The sequence below is a fragment of the Macaca nemestrina genome, chromosome 7 (assembly GCF_043159975.1).
Source record: "Macaca nemestrina isolate mMacNem1 chromosome 7, mMacNem.hap1, whole genome shotgun sequence".
Classification (NCBI taxonomy): domain Eukaryota; kingdom Metazoa; phylum Chordata; class Mammalia; order Primates; family Cercopithecidae; genus Macaca; species Macaca nemestrina.
Genome location: NC_092131.1, coordinates 168681744 through 168707414, shown reverse-complemented (window position 1 = coordinate 168707414; position 25671 = coordinate 168681744). Strand labels below are relative to the sequence as shown.

The following is a 25671-nucleotide window of genomic DNA, read 5'->3' as shown; positions in this document are numbered from 1 at the left end:
ACTAGAGATGAGAATTTTGGCATCTTTTCAGTTCTGTTACTGGCTCGAGTGTCTCTAGAGCTGTGAATATTGCTGCAGTGAAAATCAAGTATCCATTGTTTTATAGAATAAATGCATTCTTGATGAATTGCCTGTAAAGAAAATCCCAATATATCAAATACTATTACCCTATTAGCTAATGTTACAAAATCAGAAATATATTTTTCTGGCAATAATCTTTTTGCAAAAGAAAAATTCATGCTTATCCTTGGATGTTATCTTGCTGCTTGAAAAAGTAAAGAAGTCATATTTAATAATCCAGCCAATGTTTCAACACACACATTTAAAAGAAAAAGAAATTTCTTGTACTAATATTGCTCCAAGTGATCCTTTAAATGTTGTGCGAAATAATGAAAGCTTGAAGGAAAATAAGAGCTGAAATGAAAAATAAACGTAAAAGAAAAAATTGCTCAGCTATATATATTCTCTCAGTATATGTCCATTAAGTGATTGATAGGTGTTGAATTTTCTGTTATAAATCCAAAATTAATTGAAATTTGGCCTGTGCCCTTGATTTTTTTCATAGCCTGACAAAAAGAAAATGTCGTATAAAGAAACACATTTTACATGTGATGTGCTAAGTGCCCAGTAGAGCAGTGAGACTGCTGGGGAAGAAGAGCAGGAGAGACTGACTGCCTTTACAGAGGTAACCTCTGAGCAGGGTTTTGAAGGGTGAGGAGTAGTTTAGAGTAGGAGAAGAGCAACAGACTCTGGAGCTGGACTTCCTGTCATTACTTCCGGAATGATCTTGGGCAAATTTACCTCCTTCATTTTCTCATCTGTAAAACTGGAATGGCATTTGTAGCTACATCAGAGGCCACTATGGAGAGTTAATACGTGTAAAGAACTTAGAACATTATATTGAGCGTGGTAATGATTCAATACATGTGCTGCTGTTTGTTCCACTATTAAGGAGGAGAAAAATGTGGAGCCCGAGGTGGTGGATTGCTTGAGCCCAGGTGTTCAAGATCAGCCTGGGCAACATGGGGAAACCCTGTCTCTGCAGAAAGCAAAACCATAAATAAATAAATAAATGAACAAACAAAAGATTAGCTAGGTGTAGTGGCCTGCACCTGTAGTCCTAGCTACTCAGGAGGGTAAGGTGGGAGGATCACCTGATCCTGGCGGCAGAGGTTACAGTGAGCCAAGATTGTACCACTGTACTCCAGCCTGGGTGACAGAGTGAGACTCTGGGCTCAAAAAGAAAAAAAAAGAGAGAGAGAGAGAGAGATGGGAGGGAGGGCGGCAGGGAGAGGGAGAGACAGAGAGAAAAACGTTTTTGCAAACAGGTAACAGCCATTTTTTATTCTGTAAAAGTTCAAATTGCTTCCTCTTTAATGGCTTTTACAAATGAGCAATTTAATGCAAGATGTAGGAAAGAAATGGAAATAGGGTATAACCATTCAGAATAGAACCACAGAGGCCCTGATTGATGAGGAGGGGAAGAAGTTACCATGCATCAGAGGGCTACCTCATGACACGCTATTGTGACAGGTACTTCAGATTGTCACTGTGTTGTTACCTGATGCACAGGAAGTCCCTTTTCCACACTGGAGAATAGGCAGTGAAACAGTGACAGCTGAAGAATGAAACCGCTTGACTACAACACACCACTGAGGAGGCCTTAAGAGACTGATACACAAATTACTACATTAGCTTAAGCCATGTTAGTAACCTCTGTCTACTCAAAGGGTCTCCTTTCTCTGCAGATTTTTATAAGAAATTTTTATATGAAATCAATAGATAGGATGAAAGCCTCTGAGTGAGTGCTTTGTGACAGGTAACCATTACAATTATGGAAGATGTCATTTGCTGGAAATAAGTTAATTGGCTAGTAACGGGTTACTTATTAAGGTATATAAATCAGGATGAGGAAAGTAGAAAATATAGTGAAGAATTACACAAAATCAGAACAAAAGAGAGGGCTTACTAGGTGCCCCCTTTACCCGTGGATTTAAATAATCACTGATGTAACCAGAACTCGAAAGCCATTGATTTTACAATTAACAAGAGATAAGGGAAGCAAGTCTTTCTGAAATCCTGGCTTTGACAGGCACATCGTGATTATTTTGGTAACCAGTTGCCTGGCTTACAAATTTCTCACAGGTGATTCGTTTTGTATATTGAGCTTCTAATTTAATCAGTAATGCCTATGTTTGTTTCTGTTTGTGTATGAATTAGGAACTCAAGGAGAAATTAGATTCCAGTCACAAGCGAGACATAGAAGGCATGGGAGTTCCGGAAATCAAGTATGGAGATTCTGTCTGCTTTGTACAGCATATAGCCAGTGGTCTGTGGGTGACCTACAAAGCACAAGATGCCAAAACTTCCCGCCTGGGACCTCTGAAAAGAAAGGTGAGAGTCAGAATGTCTGTCTACAGTTGTTTTACCCTGAGTTGGAAGCAACTAGGCAATAGAAGTGATTCTGAGAATCAGGTGGATGTGATTGTGATTTACTTCTTACTATTCAGAAGAGTTATTTTGTGATAGATTGTACACAGTTTCTTCCATACTTCAGCCTAATGTGGATACTTTGACCCCATATTCACTGGGGGAAAAAACCAAATACACAGAAAATCTGTAAGGAGGAGATGGTGTGCTTAATGCACTCTGAAACCCTATCTAAATGGCTTTTGGTGATTTGCTGTGTTGGGATTATCCACATCATTGCTCCCTTCATTTCAGTGGATAATTGAGTTATTGTGCAGTTTTCATAAAAGACTAAATAGATCTCTACAGAGAAAACGCAGATTGCATAATAACAAGCCCACAGGAACCCACTGGCAGAAAGAAGAGATGTTGTGGAATGACAGTATCCACAGATTGTATCTTGATTTTAGTGGTGCATCACAGCCTGCTCCAGTGAGAAAAACTAGCTTGGGTACGTGCAGCATCTTTCCACCAGAAAGTCAATTGCCATAACAGTGTTTCTTTTGGTGGGAACCAAGTAATGGATGTCAAGGATGTGATGCTTTTATCCCTGAAAAACCCTTATAAAATATGGGTTTAAATAGTCAACTAGTCCCAGAATAAGGTGCTGGAAGGTACTGTGCTCTGTAGTTGAGGTATAGCAGCCTGAGGTAGTCATGATGAAAAGTTTTCCAGAATGCAGGTTATGGTAAGAAAGGATGTTGAGAATGAACATAAGGTAATATCTTAATTTTGTGTAAGGCAACACAGACTAGGAAGATATCTAGAAAAGGGGAAATGAAGTGATCAAGAGGGGATAGAAAATACAATAAATAAGAGGCCACATAATCTGGCTTGTATGAGACCAACCCTTCCTCTGAAAACAGCTGCACAGGCTGGATACAGTACCTTCAAAAAAAATGGAAGGTTTCAATAACCAAGCCAGCCAAAACATACGCACAAAATATTGCACACAGAATGTAAGTGCACTGAGGTGAGCCCACCTTCGTCTTTGTTTTCCCCCTCAGCACATTTGCTGATTTGCAGAACTAGGGAATGGGATCTTGCATTAGCTCAATTGTGCTAAAGAGTCAGATTAGACATAGGTTCAGCCAAGGCTTCTGGAACTCAAGGGTCCAAGAGTCCAGAGTAGAGAGAACTGCAAAAACATGTGCCTAAAATTCTACATGCAGTTTCCTCTAGAATCCTAAGCTGACCGTGGATGGGGTGTGAAGCCAAAATAGTAAACGCAAAACTGCTGTGATCATGAAGAGCAAAGCAGAGATGTTGACATTATGACAGTACTAGGGATATACAAGTCAGGGTTCAGGGTGTGACAAGTTGGAATGACCCTGGGAAATACAGTAGGCTTTCAGTTGATCTTCAGAAAAGCTACACCCCGGGAATGAGGGCTACACGCTGGAAATAAGAACAAATGGAAAATAAATGCCAAAAACTCATCCTCTACTCTTACCAGCCTATCAGAAGAAAATTCAATCCTCTGTAGAGTACAGTAATACCGTCTAGAGCCTCTACAGTTTTTGAGACCTACTAAGGCATTGGTAGCATTTAAAGAAAGTAGAATTTGTGAATCTTGGCTGTAACTCTGGGTGGCAGGGACACACTCCAAGGACTCTGCAAATGTGGAGAGATCTCATTTCGCATTGTTGACTTATTGTACCTGTCCATGCCTTTCTCTTCTAGGACCATAGCCCGCACATTCATTTAACTGTTAGAATGTATGTGTGAATTGGGGAGGTGCTTTTATGAACTCTCCCCAGCTGGTGCGATAGTGCTCAGCCCTCGACAGGGCGACGCTGCTTCATTTCCTAGGAAGCATGTTAAGTGCCCTCTCTAAAAATACAAAGGATGTCTGAATCTGTGCCATGTTTTATGAAATGAACAAAACAGTAATCAACAGAAACCAATCAAGCACAAACACAATGAAACACCTGATGAGTAGCCACTTTAAAGCACCCTCTTTCCTATTCCCACCTTAGGCTTCTTCTCCCTGCTCTTCAGTTGTAAGATTTCTCCGAGAGAAAGGACCTTAGGAACTGGGCTGCTGAGATCAGTAGGGTTCATAATAACAACATTCTAGCAACTGCATCTCCCCCCAGTTCTCATTACTTTCTCATTTGGCTGGCCAGTTTAAAGGTGTTATTTGAACAAGCAAAACCTAAGAATTTTGGTCTTTAAGGACCAGAAATCTGGGACCCAGGCCAAAGTAAACGTAGTGGCAATGTATTACTAAACCCAAATGCAGCATTGCTAACCAGTTGCTGAAGTGTTCTGACAAAGGAATATTTTCTAACAGTTAGTGATTCCAATGGTAACAGTGTCCTTTGCTAATGCTCACACTGCAGTATACAGATGGGATGCAAAGTCTTGTTTCAAAAATGAACAAGCCTGAATTCTAATTCATCATATCAGGAAGTACCTTCAAAATAATAAAAAGCAAGGAAAAGATTTTTCACATGGAAAGGAAAATAAGTTGCTTCTTTAAGCTAAAAATGAGAGAGGCTAACAATCTTTTTTCTATAGATACTTTCTAGAGCCACACGTTTTGTCCGTGTTGACATGTAGACTTCCAGGATCTACACATTGTCTGTCTTTGCTTACTTCCATCAAGAGGAAACCATGTCAAGGAACTTGGATCAGGATTTGACCTCGACTTGAACCAGGATCAAACTGTCTCACTTAACACACTTGATCTTTTTTTTTTGTCATTGTTGTTTTTTTTGTTGTTCTGTTTTGTTTTGTTTTGTTTTGTTTTTGAGACGGAGTCTCGCTCTGTCGCCCAGGCTGGAGTGCAGTGGCCGGATCTCAGCTTACTGCAAGCTCCGCCTCCCGGGTTTACACCATTCTCCTGCCTCAGCCTCCCGAGTAGCTGGGACTACAGGCGTGTGCCACCACTCCCGGCTAATTTTTTGTATTTTTTAGTAGAGACGGGGTTTCACCGTGTTAGCCAGGATGGTCTCGATCTCCTGACCTCGTGATCCGCCTGTCTCGGCCTCCCAAAGTGCTGGGATTACAGGCTTGAGCCACTGCGCCTGGCCCACTTGATCGTTTTAAGGGAAAAAGCCACTGACCTCCACATAAAAAGTGGGTAGCCCCTCCCAAAAAAATTGTGTCATGGTGTCCTTAGTGACAAGTACATATGCTTAGCTTCCAGATAACTGGTCTAACATCAGTACTATACTGCCTCTGATAATAAACACTCATTGAGCACCTATTAGATTGTAGGTACCATGCCAGTTGATGACATGTAAATCATTGAATCCTGCAAACAACCCTCTAAGATAAGTCCGTTTGCAGATGGTGAAATCCAAAGCAAATGGGGGTTAAGTAACTTGCCCAAGGTCACACAGCTGGTAAGTGGCATAGCAGGACTAGACAAAGGTCTGCTGGTATCAGAGCCCATGCTTTCAAATTGGCTCTCTAGCCTCCAAGAGAAGCCAGCTACCACCTTGAGCTGCTTTCCCCAGCCCTACAGTTAACTAACTCAGTGTAGTTGGCCTTCAGTCGAGAAACCAAGCCTGATCCCAGTACAGGGTTTTGCTTTACATTGTCTTTTTCTTCAATTCATCTCTGGAGGAAGAGACTTTGAACACAGTGACTTTTCCCATTTCCAAGGGTAAGATTCCATGTTCATTTTAAGAGAAAAATCGATTATGAGATATATTGTCACCCTTTGAAATCTAGGCCTGAGGAATGTGTCATAACTCATACCATGGTGGCACATAAAATTTCATTTTCATCAAAGCACTGTGTCTAAGGAATGATGCACATGTCACTAACAGGGCATATGGGTGCAATAACTTTGCTAATGTCCCATTCTCAAAATGGACCCAGGGGAGCTTATTTGGAGAAAGGAATAAGAGGGATGAGGGAAATACTGTGGGAAATGTTGACTGCCCATATGTGGAATAATTGTAACCTTAGAGCTTCTGTCCCTTGCCACGTGGGTAGGTCATACTCCATCAGGAAGGCCACATGGATGATGGATTAACACTGCAGAGATGCCAGCGTGAGGAGTCCCAGGCTGCTCGGATCATCCGGAACACTACAGCCTTATTCAGCCAGTTTGTCAGGTATGTTAGCTCCTTTCCTCCTCTACCTAGTGAGTTTGACTCTGTGGCCTTCCAACACCACCACCCACCTCTTTTTGATACTGTGAATGTTTTCAGGAAATAATGATACACCAGCAAAGAGTTTTACCATCAAGAGCTTGAGGCTGAAACAGATTTCCTACACAGGTGAACTCCTACTAGCTTCACCCTTTGCTCAACAAATGCCTAAGCTCCATTAGTTATTCAGATTGGAGGGATGAATATCCAAGATCTTTGCATGACAATTAAGTGAAAAGAGCTGGAGTGCATTGGTCCATTTTATATTTGTGTGTAAAAAGAAAAACAGCAAAGAGGAACTGATACACTCCCCATGTATTATGTAGGAAGGGTTTCTCCATCATTTAGAATTGCTGCTATGGTTTGGATCAAAGTAGCTTTGCACTGGAAGCCTTGGGTTACCCAACTGTGGCTGTGGCTTAAATGAGAAAATTAACTGAACTGCCTGCTTGGATCATAATCCCTCCAGTCTAAATAATGCTTCCAAAACAGAACTCTGTGGATTGTTTTCACCAATTACCATGAGAAACTGATTCTGTTGTAAACTGTGCAGTGTTCCAAGATCATTCTTCTCTTGTAGGAAAATCTCTCGAAAGCCAAGGGGTGTAAATTACATGTGTGAATTTGCATGAAATGAGAACTTTGTTTTAGATCTTGACTTTTCTTGCTGTTGAAAGACTGCAGTCCAAGGGATGTGTATTAGGAAACAGGCTGGGCTGCCGTTGCAGTTCAGAGTAAACTTTTACTACTTGTTTAGGTAATAATATAAAGTAGGTAGGTGGTTTAAGGAAAATAGGTGGCCTGGCTACTGGGGCTCAGGTTCCTTCCATCTTGCTGTTCTGACATCTCCCAAGATTCTTAAAGTGCATCCCTGGACCAGAGCATCAGCATCACTTGCAAACTTGTTAAAAAATGCAGATTCTCAGGTTTTACCTCAAACCCACTGAATCAGATACCCTCAGAATAAGATCCAGCAACTCATATTGTTATAGGCCCTCCAGGTGATGCTGATGCATACTAAAGTTTAAACATGACTGCCCTACAATAGAGATCTTAACCTTGGCCACATGCTAGATTTATCTGGGGAGGTTTTAATACCCTGATGCCCAGGCTACATCTTAAACCAATTGCATGAGAATCTGCAGATGTTGGATCCAAATGCCGGTATTTTACTGAAGCTCCCTAGGTGATTCTGACATTCAGTTGAGAACTGCTATCCTGGGATGTTTTTCCATTCACATGGTCAAAATGTCCAGAACAGATTATAGAGGAAAAAAGCAGAGGCAGAAGTAGGAAGAGTTACCTTCTTTCTACCTAGAAGTAGAGAGAAGTAGAAAGAGGCAGAAGCTGGGGTGTCTTGGGGGAAAGGGAGAGTGATTGCTACTGTGTAAAGCTTTCTGGAGAGCTGATGAAAACGTTCTGAAACTGATCATGGCAAAGGTTGCACAACTCTGAATATTCCCAAAGCTACTGAACCTTTGAATTGTACCCTTTAAATGGGTGATCATATGATATGTGAACTGTATTTCAATTAAGTTGTTATTTTAAAAAGTCAGTGGGAGTTATGTGCCTGACAATGGGGAAATTATTTTTAAACATCTTTATTGAGGTAGAATTTACATATTACAAAATTCATCCTTTTAAATGTACAGTTCCATGAGATTTTGTTTGTTTTTTGTTTGAGATAGGGTCTCACTGCAGCCTTTCCGCCATCTGAGCTCAAGCAATCCTCCCACCTTAGCCTCCTGAGTAGCTGTGACCACGCATAAATACCATCACACCAATATTTTTTTAATTTTTTGTAGAGATGGTGTCTCACTATATTGCCCAGGCTGGTCTCAAATTGCCAGGCACAAGGGATCCTCTGACCTCAGCCTCCCAAAATGTTGGCATTATAGGCATGAGCCAGCATCCCTGGCCAATTCAGTCAGCTTTCATATATTTATTTGCAGAGCCTTACAACCATCACTGCAGTTCAGTTTTAGAACGTTTCCATCCCTCCAAAAATATCTCCTCATTGCAGTTTATTCTAGTTGCCACCTACAGCCCTAGGCAACCACTAATCTGCTTTCTGTCTCAATTTAATACATTAATAAATCATGAAATATGTTGTCTTTTGAATCTGGCCTTTTCACTTGGCATTATATTTTTGAAGCTTATTTTGTTTCTTCACTTATTTATTGCTGCAAAGTGTTCTTTGTGTGTGTGTGTGTGTGTGTGTGCGCGTGTGTGTGTGTGTGTAGAGGGAGAGTTCTATATAGATAGAGATGCATATATATCACATTTTACTCATTTAGTTGATGAACAGTTGATAGTTTCCATTTTGATTACTAAGAATAATGTTTTTTGGATATTAGTGTAAAAGTTTTCAGATATGGTTTCTGTTTCTCTTGGGTAAATAGGAGTGAAATTGTTGAGTCATATATAAATTTGTATAATGTTTTGATATATTTTTATTGTGGTAAAATATATATCACATCCAACTTATCATTTTAGCCATTTTTAAGTTTAGTGTCATCACCACTATCCATCTCCACATTTTTTAATCATCCCAAACTGAAACTCTGTATTTATTAAACGAGAACTCCCTATTCTCCTCTCCCTCAGCCCCTTATAACTTCTACTGACTCTTTGCTTCTATGAATTTAGCTATTCTCAGTACCTCATATAAGTGGAGGCACATAGTATTTGTCCTTTTGTGTCTGGCTTATCTCACTTAGCAAAATATCCTCAAGGTTTGTCCATGTTGTAACACGTAACATGATTTCATTCCTTTTTAAGGTTGAATAATATTCCATTTTATATAAATACCATGTTTTATTTATTCAATTGGGTATGTTTAACTTTATAAGAAACTGAAAAATCTGTTTTCCAAAGTGGATGTACCATTTTACATTTCTCTTAGAAATGTCTGAAGTTTCTTTTCATTACATCTTTTCCTCCATTTGTTACTATCTGACTTTTTGATTGTAGCCATACTAGTAGCTATGATACTAGTAGATATTATCGTGGTGGTTTTAGTTTGAATTTCCAGAATGAATAATGATACTGGACATCTTATCATGTGCTTATTAGCCATTCATGTATCTTCTTTGGTAAAATGTAATTAAGTATTTTGCCTTTTCAAATTGGGTCATTTGTCTTAAAATTAAAATTTGAGAGTTGTTTGTATCTTCTGATTATGAGTTTTTTGCCATATTTATGATTTGCAAATATTTTCTCTTGGTCTTTGGCTTTTCTTCTCATTTTTTTAAAATGGTGTCTTTTGAAGCACAAATGTTTTATTTTTGATTAAGTTCAATTTAACATATTTATGGATTGTGCTTTTGGTGTCATACCTGAGAACTCTTTACTCAAATCATCATGATTTTCTCCTCTGTGTTTTTCTAAAAGTTTCAGAATTTTAGCGTTTACATTTAAGTCTGTGATCCATTTTGAGTCTATTTCTGTGCATAGTATGAGGTAAACGTTTAAATTAATATTTTTGTATGTGGCCATATGGATATCAGATTTTTCCATGCACGGTTTTCTGGAAAGACAACATTTCCCCATCAAGTTACCTTGGCACTTTTGTCAAAAGCCAAGTGATCATAAATGTAAGAGTTTCTTTCTGGGCTCTTAGTTCTCTTCCATTGATCTCTATGCCTGTCATTATTCAAAAATAACACTGTCTTAATTAATGTACCTATAGTAAGTATTGAAATAATGTAGAGTGAATGCTCCAATTTTGTACTTCTTTTCAAAATTATTTTGGTGCTTCTGGGTCCTTTGTATTCCCATGTGAATTTAAGGGTGAGTTTATTTTTGTCCAAAAAAATTCTGCTGGAATTTTCATAGGTATTAAATTGAATCTAGAGATCGTTTTGGAGGACTGTTAGCCTCATAATATTAAGTCTCCCAATCTACAAACATAATATGTCTATTTATTCTTCTTTAATTATTTTCAGGAAGATATTGTGGTTTTTATTATATAAGTCTTGCACTTATTTTATGAAATGTATTCCTATGTATTTGATTCTTTTTGGTGCTACTACAAATAGAATCATTTTTTGATTTCATTTCACATTATTTTCTGCTGGTATATAGAAATTAAGTTTTAGAAATATTGGACTTATGTCACTGACCTAATGGAAATTATTTATTCAGTGGGCTTTTTGGAGAGCAGGTGGATTCTTTAGAATTTTTTACATACAGGATTATGTCCTCTGTGAATAAAAAGATATTTATTTTTTTCTTTCCAATAGGGATGCCCTCTATTTGTTTTTCTTACATGATTGCACTGGCTAGAATATCCACTACAATGTGGAATAAAAGTGATGTGAACAGACATTCTTGTCTTGTTCCTGATCTGAGGTGGGGGTGGGGAGAGGGCGGGAAACATCAGTTTTTCACCATTAAGTGTGGTTTTGGCTGTAGGATTTTTGTAGATGCCCTTTATCAGGTAGAGGAAGTTCCCTTCTATTCCTAGTTTGTTGAGAGCTTTTATCTGGAATGAGCATTAGATTTGATCAAATGCTTTTTCTTGGTCTGTGGATATGAACATATAGTTTTGTCCTTTGTTAATATGGTTTATTACATTAACTGGTGGGAAATCGGGTATTGGTGTTTCTGTTACTGTTGAATTGTTATCTTCTACTTCAATTCCATCAGTTTTTGCTTCACATATTTTGGTTTCTGTTGTTAGGTGCTTATATGTTTATAACAGATGTATATTTCTGATAAGTTTGCCCTTTTGTAATTTTAAACTCTTTTCTTTTTTTCTCTATGAACATTTTTGTCTTAAGTCTATTTCACAGAGCCATTCCAGGTGTCTTATGTGTAGATAATGTTTTTTGTTTGTATGGCATGTTGTCGTCAGTCCTTGTACTTTTAACCTATTTGTGTCCTTGAATATAAAGTGTGTCCCTTGTAGACAACATATATTTGATTTTTAAAAATAGTCTGACAATCTCTCCCTTTCATTGGTATGCCTAATCCATTTATAAGTAATGTAATTATTTAGATAACTGGATTTATGTCTGCCACTTTGCTATTTATTTCTTATGTCTCTTTTATTTATTTATTTTTTGGTCCTCTGTTCCTCCCTTACTACCTTTTTTGTGTTAAATATTCTCTAGTGTAACATTTTAATTATTTTGGGTTTTTAAAAATACTTTTTTGAGGAGTTCTTTTCTTTTTTCTTTTTCTTTTTCTTTTTTTTTTTTTTTTTTTTTTTTTTTGAGACAGAGTCTCGTTCTGTTGCTCAGGCTGGAGTGCAGTGGCACAATCTCGGCTCACTGCAAGCTCCGCCTCCCGGGTTCACGCCATTCTCCTGCCTCAGCCTCCCGAGTAGCTGGAACTACAGGTGCCCGCCACCATGCCTGGCTAATTTTTTGTTTTTTGGTAGAGACGGTGTTTCACCGTGTTAGCCAGGATGGTCTCGATCTCCTGACCTCGTGATCCGCCCACCTTGGCCCCCCAAAGTGGTGCGATTACAGGCGTGAGCCACTGCCCGGCCGAGGAGTTATTTTCTTAGTGGTTGCTCTAGGGAATTGAATATATATTTAACTTGAAATAATGCACTTCAAATTAATACTAACTTAACAAATAAAGCAACTTTGCATTAACATTTTTCCATTCTTTGCCTAATCCTTTGTGATAATATTGCCACTTGTATTACATCTTCATAAGTTATAAGCTCAGCAACATGGTTTTATAATTATTTTATGGAGTTTTTTTAAATCAATTACAGGAACAAAAGAGAAAGATATGTATTTTTATATTGCTTCCAGTATTTACCTGCATAGTTACCTTTACCAGTGTTCTTTATTTCTTTGCGTGGATTCTAGTTACTGTTTGGTGTCATTTTCTTTCAGCCTGAGGGACTTCCCTTAGTATTTCTTACAAGACAAGCCTGTGACCATTTGCTGACGGGCCTGTATGTGTGGCTGGATTTTGTTTTCTGCTTGTGTGGGAAGCAATAGATAGCTAGGGTCCTCTCCAGTTTTTCCTGAGCATGTGTGTGGCCTTGCACATTGCCTCCTCTGCCCTATCAGAGCTGTTTCGCCATGAGGCAGTAGGGGGAGGGACATGGAAGCATCAACAGTCTGAAACACTGAAATTAAAAAAAAATAAATTAAAAAAAGAAATTAAAAAAATATATGTATATATACACACACATACATACACACACACACACACACATACATATATAGACACACTGGGCCGGGTGCTGTGGCTCACTCCTGTAATCCCAGCACTTTGGGAGGCCAAGGCACGTGGATCACCTGAGGTCGGGGTTTGGAGACCAGCCTGACCAACATGGAGAAACCTGTCTTTACTAAAGATACAAAAATAGGCCAGGTACAGTGGCTCAGGCTTGTAATCTCAGCACTTTGGGAGGCTGACGGGCGGATCACATGGTTAGGAGATCGAGACCATCTTGGCTAACACGGTGAAACCCAGTCTCTACTAAAAAATTCAAAAAATTAGCCAGGCATGGTGGCGGCACCTGTAGTCCCAGCTACTCAGGAGGCTGAGGCAGGAGAATGGTATGAACCTAGGAGGTGGAGCTTGCAGTGAGCCGAGAGCATGCCACTGCACTCCAGCCTGGGCGACAGAGCAACACTCCATCTCAAAAAAACAAAAAACAAAAATAGCCGGGCATAGTGGCGCATGCCTGTAATCTCAGCTACTCAGGAGGCTGAGGCAGGAGAATCACTTGAACCCAAGAGGTGGAGGTTGCAGTGGGCCAAGATCGCGCCATAGCACTCCAACCTGGGCAACAGTAGTGAAACTCCATCTCAAACAATAAAATAAAAAATAAAAATAAAATAAGTATTTGATTTTTTGTATGCCTTTAGTCAATTTCCAGAGTCCAGAGATTGTTGTTTTGAATAGTTTTGTCCAATTTTATTATTATTTTGTGAGAGAAAGGATTTACTGAGCTCTTTACTCAGCTATTAGGTCCCACCCTCAAGAGGGAAATTCTTGATTCTTCCAGGCACAGGATATTTTAGAAAAAGAGGACTAATGAAAAAATATCAATGCTGAGGGGGTGTGGGCTGCGAGAGTTATAGTATATTTGGAGTTTTTAATAGCTAGGCAGTAAAGGAGAAAAAAACATTTTGGAAGTAGATTCTTCTTCCCCATCTCTTTTGAGAAACCAACTTTGTATGCTGTGTGCACACGGAAACCAGGAGGAGGGGTGGCCTTCTGGGAGCACATTAAGGCTAAGGGAATAGGGAAGGAACAAGAAAGAAAAATGAAGAAGAGGTTAAAGTTTCATCATGCTATCTCATCATCCTCTGTAGAGTTGCTGGGAACTGTCCAGTAGAATGAACAGTGTGATCGATTAAGGAGTCTGAAAAACTCTGCCGAGGAAAAGATACTGTCAGCTGTCCTCTAAGTTTAACCTTAGAAGAGAGACAACAAATAAATCATTATGTTATGATAAATATTCAGAATCACCTGGGATCTCACTTGAATTTAATAAAAGAATTCATTGGCAAAGGCCCAAGAATATAGTGGGACAGGCTATAGGGAGTTGAAGAAGGTGGGGAGGGATAGGTGCCAGTTGTAGTTATTTCTGAGTTGAGGCTCTGACTTATCTCTGGACATTGGGCTTTTCTCTCTGAGGTTCTTTTAGAGTAGAATATGAACACCATGATGCTTTCCAGAAGTAATGTCTGTTTTCACCATTGCTTCCCATGCCAAGCATGTGATATGTCTTATTTTTTGAGGAAGGAATGAATCTGCCCTAGTCTAGTAGAGGACAATAATATTCATGTTTCTTCAAGGGACAAGATGAAGTAGTCCAGCAATGAGAGCCCAACAGACAAAAAATTAGACCTGAAGGACCCTGGCAATCAAAGAATGCACCTTTCCTATTTTCCAGGTGCTAAATGGAAGCATAAGAGGCCTAGCAGCAACCCAAATATCACACTGATAATGGCAGTGGCAAAGCTGAGACCTGAAATGTCCAACTCCCTGTATGGTGCCTATGCTGCCTCAGTGAGCTACAAAAAATGTCTATAAACCTCTTGCTGTCATCTTTTCCAATCATATAAAGAATTATTCTTGACCAGCCTCGGTGTCTCTAGTAAAATGAAAGTGTTTTTAAAACAAAAAGCAAAAAGCAAGCTCTGGAGCTGGCCCGAAATACTGAGGAAAAATGTGTTCACTGAACGCAGAAGTAGGGAGTCATATTGAATTGAGTTTCATACTGCCAAGGCTTCATCTCATGTACTCATGGCATTCTCTTCCCTACTATTTTTGTGTCTAATAATATCCCAGGTAGTCATTTGCAAACACTAACTGAGAACTTGCAACATGCCAGGCACTGCCAGGAGTTGAATACACACTGATGTGCCTCCCTGCCTCTAATAAGCTTACAGTCCCCCATTATTCCTTCCCCATTGCGTGCATTTGGCATTTTTAATACAAAATTGGAATTATCACCTCACAGCCTGATTGCTTTCAGAATTTTTGAGGCTTTGTTTGGGACTAGATGAAAATCTTGCCTTAGCATGTATACAAATTAATATATAGCAGTTGGTGAATAAGCAAATATACTATAAATGCCTAGGAGAGATCATTAGAAATTGGCCATCAAGAAGCAGCCATGCTAAATGCTCCAGTTAAAAGACACAGAATGGCAAGCTGGGTAAGTAGTCAAGACCCATTCATGAGCTGTATTCAAGAGACCCATCTCACGTCACGTGCAAAGACACACATAAGCTTGAAATAAAGGCCAGAGGAAAATTTACCAAGCAAATGCAAAGCAGAAAAAAGCAGGGGTTACAATCTTGGTTTTTGACAAGACAGACTTTAAACGAACTAAGATCAAAAAAGACAAAGAAGGGCATTACGTAATGATAAAGCATTCAATTCAACAAGAAGAGCTAACTGTCCTAAATATATATGTACCTAATACAGGAGCACCCAGATTTATAAAACAAGTTCTTAGAGACCTACAAAGAGACTTAGACTCCCACACAATAATAGTGAGAGACTTTAACACCCACTGTCAATATTAGATTATTGAGACAGAAAGTTAACAAAGATACTCAGGACCTCAATATCAGTTCTGGATCAAGTGGACCTGATAAATGTCTACAGAACTCTCCACCCAAAAACAACAGAATATACATTCTTCTCAGTGCCACATGACACTTACTCTAAAATCAATCACATAATTGCAAGTAAAACACTTCTCAGCAAATGCAAAAGAATTGAAATCATAACAGTCTCTCAGACCACAGCAAAATCAAATTAGAATTCAAGAAACTCACTCAAAATCACACAACTTCATGGGAAGTGAACAGCCTGCTCCTGAGTGACTCCTGGGTAAATAACGAAATTAAGGCAGAAATCAAGAAGTTCTTTGAAACCAGTGAGAACAAAGAGACAATGTACCAGAATCTCTGGGATGCAGCTAAAGCAGTATTAAGAAGGAAGTTTATAGCACTAAATGCCCACCTCAAAAAGCTAAAAAGGTCTCAAATTGACATCCTAACATCACAACTAAAAGAAGTAGAGAACCAAGAGCACACAAACCCAAAAGCTAGCAAAAGACAAGAAATAACCAAGATCAGGGTTGTGGAACTAAAGGAGACAGAGACACAGAAAGTCCTTCAAAGCATCAACAAATACAGGAGCTGGTTTTTTGAAAAAATTAATAAAATAGACTGCTAGCTAGACTAATGAAAAGAGAAGAATCAAATAGACACAATAGAAAATGATAAAGGGGATATCAGCATTGACCCCACAGAAATTCAAACAACCATCAGAGAATACAATAAACACCTCTATGCAAATAAATTAGAAAATGTATAAGGAATGGATAAATTCCTGCACATATACACTCTCCCAAGACTGAACCAGGAAGAAATTGAATTCCTGAATAGACCAATGATGAGTTCTGAAATTGAGGCAGCAACAAATAGCCTACCAACCAAAAAAAGCCCAGGACAAGATGGACTTAACAGCTGAATTCTACCAGAATTCTACCAGGTACAAAGAGGAGATGGTACCATTTCTTCTGAAACTGTTCCAAACAATTGAAAAGGAGAGACTCCTCCCTAACTCATTATATGAGGCCAGAATCATCCTGATACCAAAACCTGGCAGAGATGCAACAAAAAAAGAAAACTTTAGGCCAATATCCCTGATGAACATCGATGTGAAAATCTCAATAAAATATTGGCAAACCAAATCCAGCAGCACATCAAAAAGCTTATCCAGCATGATCAAGATGGCTTCATCCCTGGGATGCAAGGCTGGTTCAACATATGCAAATCAATAAACACAATTCATGACATAAACAGAACTAAAGACAAAAATCACATGGTTATCTCCATAGACACAGAAAAGGTTTTTGACAAAATTCACCATTTCTTCATGGCTAAAACTCAATGAACTCTAGGTATTAATGGGAAATACCTCAAAATAATAGTAGCCATTTATGACAAAGCCGCAGCCAATATCATACTGAATGGGCAAAAGCTGGAAGCATTCCCCCTTGAAAACCAGCCCAAGACAAGGATGCCCTTTCTCACAGCTCCTATTCAAGATAGTGTTGGAAGTTCAGGCCAGGCCAGTCAGGCAAGAGAGAGAAAGAAAGGGTATTGAGACAGGAGGAGAGGAAGTCAAACTGTCTCTGTTTGCAGATGACATGATCCTGTATCTAGAAAACCCCATCATCTCAATCCAAAAGCTTCTTAAGCTGATAAGCAACTTCAGCAAAGTCTCAGGATACAAAATCAATGTGCAAAAATCACAAGCATTCATATACACCAACAACGGACAAGCAGAGAGTCAAATCATGAATGAATTCCCATTAATACTTGCTACAAAGAGAATAAAATACCTAGGAATACAGCTAACAAGGGAAGGGAAGGCCTTCTTCAAGGAGAACTAAAAATCACTCCTCAAAGAAATTGGAGATGACCCAAACAAATGGAAAACATTCCATGCTCATGGATAGGAAGAATCAATATCATGAAAATGGCCATATTGCCCAAAGTAGTTAATAGATTCAATGCTATTCCCATTAAACTACCATTGACGTTTTTCACAGAATAAGAAAAAACTACTTTAAAATTCATATGGAACCAAAAAAGAGCCCATATAGCCACGACAATCCTAAGCAAAAGGAATAAAGCTGGAGGCATCACACTACCCAACTTCAGACTATGTTATAAGACTACAGTAACCAAAACAGCATGATACCGGTACAAAAACAAACACATAGACCAATTTAAGAGAATAAAGAACTCAGAAATAAGACCACACACCTACAACGATCTGATCTTTGACAAACCTGACAAAAACAAGCAATGGGGAAGTGATTCCCTATTTAATAAATGATGCTGGGAGAACTGGCTAGCCATATGCAGCAAATTGAAACTGGACCCCTTCCTTATACCTTATACAAAAATTTACTCAAGATGGATTAAAGACTTTAATGTAAAACCTAAAACTATAAAAACCCTGGAAGAAAATATAGGCAATACCATTCAGGACATAGGCACAGGCAAAGATTTCATTATAAAAACATCAAAAGCAAATGCAACAAATGCAAAAATTGACAAATGGGATCTAATTAAACTAAAGATCTTCTGCACAGCCAAAGAAATTATCAGAGTGAACAGACAACCTACAGAATGGGAGAACATTTTTGCAATCTATCCATCTGACAAAGGTCTAATATCTAGAATCTGCAAGGAACTTAAACAAATTTATAAGAAACAAAAACTCATTAAAAAGTGAGCAAAGGATGTGAACAGACAGTTCTCAAAAGAAGACATTTATGTGGCCAATAAACATATGAAGAAAAGCTCAACATCACTGATCACTAGAGAAATGCAAATCAAAACCACAATGAGATACCATCTCATGCTAGTCAGAGTGGCAAGTATTAAAAAGTCAAACAACAGATGCTGGCGAGGCTGTGGAGAAATAGGAATGCTTTTAAACTATTGGTGGGAATGTAAATTAGTTCAACCATTATAGAAGACAGTGTAGCAATTCCTCAAATACCTAGAACCAGAAATACCATTTGACCCAGCAATCCCATTACTGGGTATGTATCCAAAGGAATATAAATTATTCTATTATAAAGATACAGGTGCACATATGTTCACTGAAGCTCTAGGTACAATAGCAAAGACACAGAATCAACCCAAATGCCCATCAGTGATAGACTGGATAAAGAAAATGTGGTACATATACACCATGGAATACTATGCACCCATAAAAAGGAATGAGATTGTGTCGTCTGCAGGGACATGGATGTAGCTGGAAATGATTATCCTCAGCAAACTAATTCAGGAACAGAAAACAAAGCACCACATGTTCTCAGTTATGTGGAAGTTGAACAATGAGAACACATGGACCCAGGAAGAGGAGCAACACACTCTATGGCCTGTCGAGGGGTGGGGGGTAGGAGGAGGCATAGCATCAGGAAAAATAGCTAATACATGCAGGGCTTAATGCTTAGGTAAGGGGCTGATAGGTGCAGCAAACCACCATGGCACATGTCTGTGTAACAAACATGCACATCCTGCACATGTATTCCAGAACTTAGAATAAAATAAGATACAAAAAAAAAAAAAAAAAAAAAGTTCTTGTGATGTTACTTGCACATTGAGCCAATTCTCAATCACTCAGGGCCTAATGATGCAAACCCACAAGAGGTGGGTCCATTTCCCCTTCCTCTTCATAGCCTTTGCCCTCTGAGAGGCTCCCAGGTGTACCCCTCAAGGAGATGGGGAAAAGAAGGGTCATTTTGTTATCTGTAATGCTTTGTATTCTCTCTGTTGAAGGGGTTTAATTACAAAAATTGGGGAGAGATTAAAACAGAAAAAGAGAGACACTTGCAGAAAAGGAATACAACAGGGACAGAGAGATGGAAGGGCAGGTAACGTGGAGTTGGGGAACACCAAGAAACAAAGAGGGACAGACCTCAAGGCAGAGAAGAAGGATGTTTGAGAGATAGGGGACACTGAGAAAGGAGGGTGATAGTCAGAGAACAAAGAGAGAGGAAAGTCAGATGAAAGGACCACAGATACAGAAAGCAAAGGAACCATCAACAAATGGAGTGAGGGAAAGCAGGCATGTACACAGAAATGTGATGAGAAAAACACATGCAGAGATCTCAGAATACACGCAGAGACGTGGAGGGGGTGCAAGAGGAGAGACAAAGAGAAAACTAACATGGAGATAGAGGCAAAGACCCAGTGATAGAAATCCTTTCAGCCTTATGATTAATCAATGCCAAGAAGGTGTGATTGTTTAAAAGAATCATGGGTTAAGTTTATGTTTTTAATGTTTTTATTTAAAAGAAAAAAAAAAAAAGTGTGACAGACAACCAGGGGTAAATGGAAGGGGAAGCATCTGCTGTAGATAGAAGAGTCACTGTCACAGTCACCATTGAAATTACCTCTTTAGATTACAGGGAAATCATGATTACACATTCAGTGAATACCCATTGATGCTATGAGCTGAAATATTATGGTAACATTAACAGGATGAGTTATAAGTTGCTTGAAAATAAATGTGCTAAAAGGAGTCATTTCCCTTTGTTTGTGAAAATAGCTTTAAACTTGAATGTGAATATTTCCTTCTGTTGCTCTGTTAGCTGGGAAACTTCATTTTGTAGCTGCTGGTACAATGGCCGCCCAAGGAAGCAGCCCATGGTGCACCATGGGGGGCTGTTAGGAGTGGGACCCAGTGGGTGTTCATCAGGGCGCTGCTGCTGGCTGGTGCCTAAACCATGTCAATCTCATGGTTTTTAGCGGAAACAATCGCACAGCTGCCCCCATCACCCTGCCTATAGGAGAAGTCCTGCAGACCCTACAGGACTTGATCGCCTACTTCCAGCCCCCGGAGGAGGAGATGCGACATGAAGACAAGCAGAACAAGCTCCGCTCGCTCAAAAACAGACAAAATCTTTTCAAGGAAGAGGTAAGTCAAAAAATGAAAAGATGAAATTCACTTTGTGTCCAGAGCTAAAATATTCCTATGACTGCAACTTAGCTTTGTCTTTCTGCATGCACGTGTTTATGAGAGAGCCAGAGGACAAGAGAGATTTGGAAGCTGGGAAATTGGAAGCCAACCTTCCCTGTCCGCCAAACCTGGTTACATTAGCAATGGCTGGCACGTTCAAACCAGATTACGTTTTAAAGCTTCAGTGCCACATGTGTATCGAAAATACATTTTCAGTAAATATCAGCTGTGAGAGCATGACATTGGCTGTGATTCCCAAGTTTTGGGGCATGTTAGAATTACCTGGGAAACCTGTTTGAAAAATACAGATGCCTGGATTCTACCACATTTAGAATACCTGAGAAGCTGGTTTAAAAGACACAGAATATGTTAAGTCTTATGTCAGAATTCAGCATCTGAGTCACTGGGAGTGGGACCTGGCCATGAGGAAAATGCCAGCTGGGGCTTAAGAGACCCAGGCCCTCATTCTGGCTTCATCTCCGGCTGTGTATGACCACAGACAAGTCACAAGCCTTTTCCAAAGTCGGAGACATGATGATTTAGTGCCAACAGGCTATGGTTGTACTTCTGGACCTGCCATACGTGGGCACAGGGCTTGTCGCTTGGGCATTTCCAAAGTTAGTGGTATGGGATGTAAACCATCCCAGCTCAGTCTTCTGATCTAACCAGACTTTGGTCCCGGGGACATTCTCAATGCCTTAAAGGCTACTGAAATTCCGTTTACCATCTCCCTCCTATGTGCTAAGAACAGCTAGCACAGATTTTTACTGGGTGGCGTAGTATTTCAAATTAGCTAGAAAAGTGGTGATAGATAGTCTCTAAATCCCACCTTTTTTGGGGGGTGGGGAGGTAGGAAGCAAGCATGGTTGTTCTGTGCATCTGAATGGAACTTGAACTTACTTGATATTTAAGAGAGAAATAGGTACTATATCTAGAGCTGTTTCTGGGTGAGTCAGAACCACTTCACACCAGACCAAAAGCAGGTTTTTGTGAAACTCATTCACCCTCCCTCTTCCTAAGTATGTCCTTGGATTGAGTTAAGCACGTGGGGGCAACCTGTCAGAAGAGGCTGCTGACTCACTCTCCAAATGGATGCTATTTAGGTCTCTCAGGCATAAAAATGCATATTTTGTTTTTAGGAGGGAAAAAAACAAAACCCAACTGGCATCATGAAGGTTTATTTGCATATTGGCATTATCAGCTTTAAAAGGTGAATGATACAGGAAGGGAAAGAGCAAAACGGATTCTGCTTTCTTAATCAGCAATGTTTATATTTTCCTCCACTCTCCTTCTCAGGGAATGTTGGCTCTTGTCTTAAATTGCATTGACCGCTTAAATATCTACAATAGCGTAGCACACTTTGCAGGGATTGCAAGGGAAGAGAGTGGCATGGCCTGGAAAGAAATTCTGAACCTCCTCTACAAATTGCTGGGTAAGTACACATACAGTGCCTTCTCCCTGGGACGATTTCCATGTGAAATCCCAAGATTGTCTTTAAGTTGCCATTAACCCTGTGATATTTGGACTGCCTCATTCCTTAGAAGCCTTTTGTTAGCCATTCAGTTTTAACCCAACTGTTCATTCTGTTAACTAGTAGCAGCCAGTAGAAGCAGATGGTAATCAGTTTCACTGCAACTACCTGGGAAACTCTTGACAGTCACCTACGTTCCGTCAACCTCTATTCCTTACCTTTCATGAGGAAACAAGACTAGAGCACATTTACGATGTCTTCCAGTTTTAAACTTCTGCAAAGATATCACCTGCACTTTAAGAATTGTTATTCTCTTAAATCTGTGCCCTCTCACTTGTCCACTTGTTAGTCATGATTCCCACTGCTTTGGCCTGTTATTTATTTCATTTTGGTGAAAAGAAAAAGGTGGGAAGTAAGAATATTCCAGCAACAAGCTTATCTTCTCACAGTATGGAGTGTGTAGTGATGTTCTGGTGCCTGCTACAACAGGTTCCATCCAGAAGGCCTAGGCCACCTGCCTATGGGTGGGAGGCAGAGAGAAGGCAGTATGAGCCTATGCAAGAAGGTGGCCGCCAGGAGTTGCCCAGACACTGTGATAAGCTAGTACTTCAGGGCTTTGCTCTGTGTATGTCCCACTGAGAGGAAATCTATCATAGAAAGTTCACTAGGCCAGAAGGGAGCCCAGAGAAATCAGTCTGGACCTATTCCCCAGCTTAGGGTTCAAGCTGATTGGATTACCACAGTACTGATTGATTGTCACTTTATGACCATGTAAAGTGTCTTCAAACTCTAGTGTTTTGTATTGACCCAGTAAGCATGATTTTAACAATAATACCTAACAATTATTAATCTTTGTGTGAGTGGTGAAATATCTCTTTTGAACCCCAGAACAACACTCACTTTAGTTACTATTATTGTCATTTCACTGATGAAGAAACCGATGTATGTGATGCTCATAACCCAAGGTTACACATCTAGTAACTGATGGAGCTATGGCTTGAGACTCAGCAGTGTAACTCCAGGACTCTTGTGCTTAACTTCCTTGTTGCAACTGACCTGAAAAGGAGGTTAGGAGCTCAGACTTGAATTGTGTCCTCTACTGACTGAAGATACAAAGCTGAGGCCCTGGAGGAGACCTTTCTTTATCCTAAATTTGCCATGTAGCAGCCTCAGTGAAATTCCAATTCAAACCTATCATGTGAAGGGCAAGCTACTTGGGGGCTATTCAATTTACATGGACTTCTTCCAGATTTGCATCTACTCTTTTTTTGTCCTGTGGAGAGAAGGTTATTTGGTGTAGATTGGTAAAACTCAATTGACAGCAAATTCTCTCCCTTTCTTTGCAATATTGTCTGCCAGTGGCTTTCAAGTAGGAACAGGCATCAGGATCCGCGGGTGGGCTGGTTACAATACAGATGCCGAGGCCCACCCCCAGAGTTTCTAAATCAGTAAAGCTGGATGAGGCCTGAGAATTTGCATTTTTAACAAATTCTTAGGTGATGCTGATCCAGGGACCATGCCTCAAGAACCACTGTCAAATAGGGGTATATTTTAGATGTTTTATAGTTACATGCTGCTATTATGCATCCATTAGTGTATAGCCGACCTTTCCAGCTGTGTTCACTGGGATGCCTGCCTTTAGCACTGAAGAATAATAAACCTGTAGCTAAATTTAAGAAAACATTGCAAGAAGTTGAGTTCTTAAGTCAGTAACCAAGCCAGTATTAAATTCTTGCTTATCACAATGAAGTAATTTCATTACTTTATGCATTTATTGTCTCCATTGCCTGCTTGATGCAGGCAGGGAATCTCCCTCCCTTCCCCATTGCTCTAGTCTGAACAACTGGGCAGGTGTTTGGTACATAGCAGGCTCTCTGGAAATACTTGTAAAGTGAGCCAATACTCGATTTTTATTTTTCTAAGTATAGAAAGAGGTTGAGTGTGTTGGTTCACACCTGTAATTCCAACAGTTTGGGAGGCTGAGGTAAGGAGGATCAATTGAGGCCAAGAGTTCAAGACCAGCCTGAGCAACATATTGAGACCCCCATCTCAATTAAAAATATTTACGCCAGGCATGGTAGCTCGCTCCTGTAATCCCAGCACTTTGGGAGGCCAAGGCGGGTGGATTTGAGGTCAGGAGTTCGAGACCAACCTGGTCAACATGGTGAAGCCCCATCTCTACTAAAAATACAAAAATTAGCTGGGTGTGGTGACACATGCCTGTAATCCCAGCTACTTGGGAGGCTGAGGCAGGAGAATCACTTGAACCCAGGAGGTGGAGGTTGCAGTGAGCTGAGACTGCACCACTGCACTCCAGCCTGGGCAACAAGAGTGAAAACTACATCTCAAAAAAAAAAAAAAACAAAAAAAAAACATTTAAAAATTAGCTGGACATGGTGGTGCATGCCTATAGTCTTAGCTACTCTGGAGGCTGAGGCAAGAGATCACTTAAGCTCAGGAGTTCATGGCTGCAATGAGCCACTGTACTCCAGCCTGGGTGACTGACTGAGACTGTCTCTAAAAAAAAAAAAGAAAAAAGAAACAGAATTGTGTCAGAGGGCTAGGTAGAGTAAGACTGGCATTCAGTTCCTTTTAGTTGCTAAGCGAAGTGTTCAACAGCTTTCCAAGTTCTCATGCGCATCATTATATCCTTTAACCTCTGTGATCAAACATCTCCTTGTTTGCAGCTGCTCTCATTCGTGGAAACAGAAACAATTGCGCTCAATTCTCCAATAACCTTGATTGGCTCATCAGTAAATTGGACAGACTAGAATCTTCCTCAGGTGAGAATTGACAGGAAACTATAACTAGAAAAGATGAAGGGTTTTCTTTTTCTTTCTGTAAAAAAGAAAACAAAGTTGAATCTTTTCCAATGGATTGTAAACAATCCTCAAATCATTACTTCAAAATTAAGAAGAAATAGTCTTCAAGCTTCCTGGCACCTGTATAACTTTATTTAACAACTCTAACCCAGACTTCAACAGTCCGTCCTTTATAATTTTTTACTCTGTGCCTTCGTTGTTATTCCGTGCCTTCATTTTAGTCCTTGGGTCCATTAATCACCCCCCTGCAACCCCACCCACCCAGTGATCCTTGTCTCCTTCTAACTCCTGTTATATTCTTATTCTCTGGGTTTTCAAACCCTTTTCAGTATTGTCCAAACTATTTCTTATAGTTCTAAAAGCAGGAGTGAAGAGTGACAGGGATGAGAGGAAAAATGATCCCCACTCACCCCTCTCCCCTGACTCACCCTTCACATCATATCTATAGTCCCCCCTCATGACTTACGGAGAATCTGAGCCAAGAGTGTGGTCGTCATTGGGAAGTGACCATGCTGCAGGGCTTAGCAGTCTGCTTCCTCCGAGATGAGTAAACATGGCAGTTGTAGGCCCCTCGTGGGGAAGCTGAAGCTGGAGGGTTTTGATGCTTTTCTCATAGTCTAGAAATGACAGGTGTTTTAACAGACCGGCCAAGAGAGGTTTCCCCAAGGATCATCCACCTACACACATCTTCCTAAGCCTCTCTTTCTTCAGTGCCTCAGTCTCATGGGCTAGATTACATTTCAGGCTAATTTATGAAAACATTGAGTAAAAAACAGAATCAAAAGGAATTTTCTTAATAAAACTGATTAAG

At 39.9% G+C, this 25671-nt stretch overlaps 1 protein-coding gene across 26 annotated transcripts in view; it reads left to right on the top strand.

Annotated features, from left to right (window-relative positions):
* The window catches only part of LOC105463656 (ryanodine receptor 3), a 561838-nt gene that overhangs the window by 255177 nt on the left and 280990 nt on the right, over positions 1 to 25671 (top strand). For all 26 annotated transcript variants that reach the window (XR_011606198.1, XR_011606199.1, XM_071067152.1 and 23 more), the window contains exons 11-15: positions 2221 to 2394; positions 6421 to 6542; positions 20357 to 20525; positions 21864 to 21999; positions 24726 to 24821. Coding sequence is in view for 24 of the 26 variants with exons in the window: in XM_071067152.1 (XP_070923253.1) it covers positions 2221 to 2394; positions 6421 to 6542; positions 20357 to 20525; positions 21864 to 21999; positions 24726 to 24821 (697 nt within the window). In the remaining 2 variants the exon portion in view is untranslated. The remainder of the gene's footprint in view (positions 1 to 2220; positions 2395 to 6420; positions 6543 to 20356; positions 20526 to 21863; positions 22000 to 24725; positions 24822 to 25671) is intronic.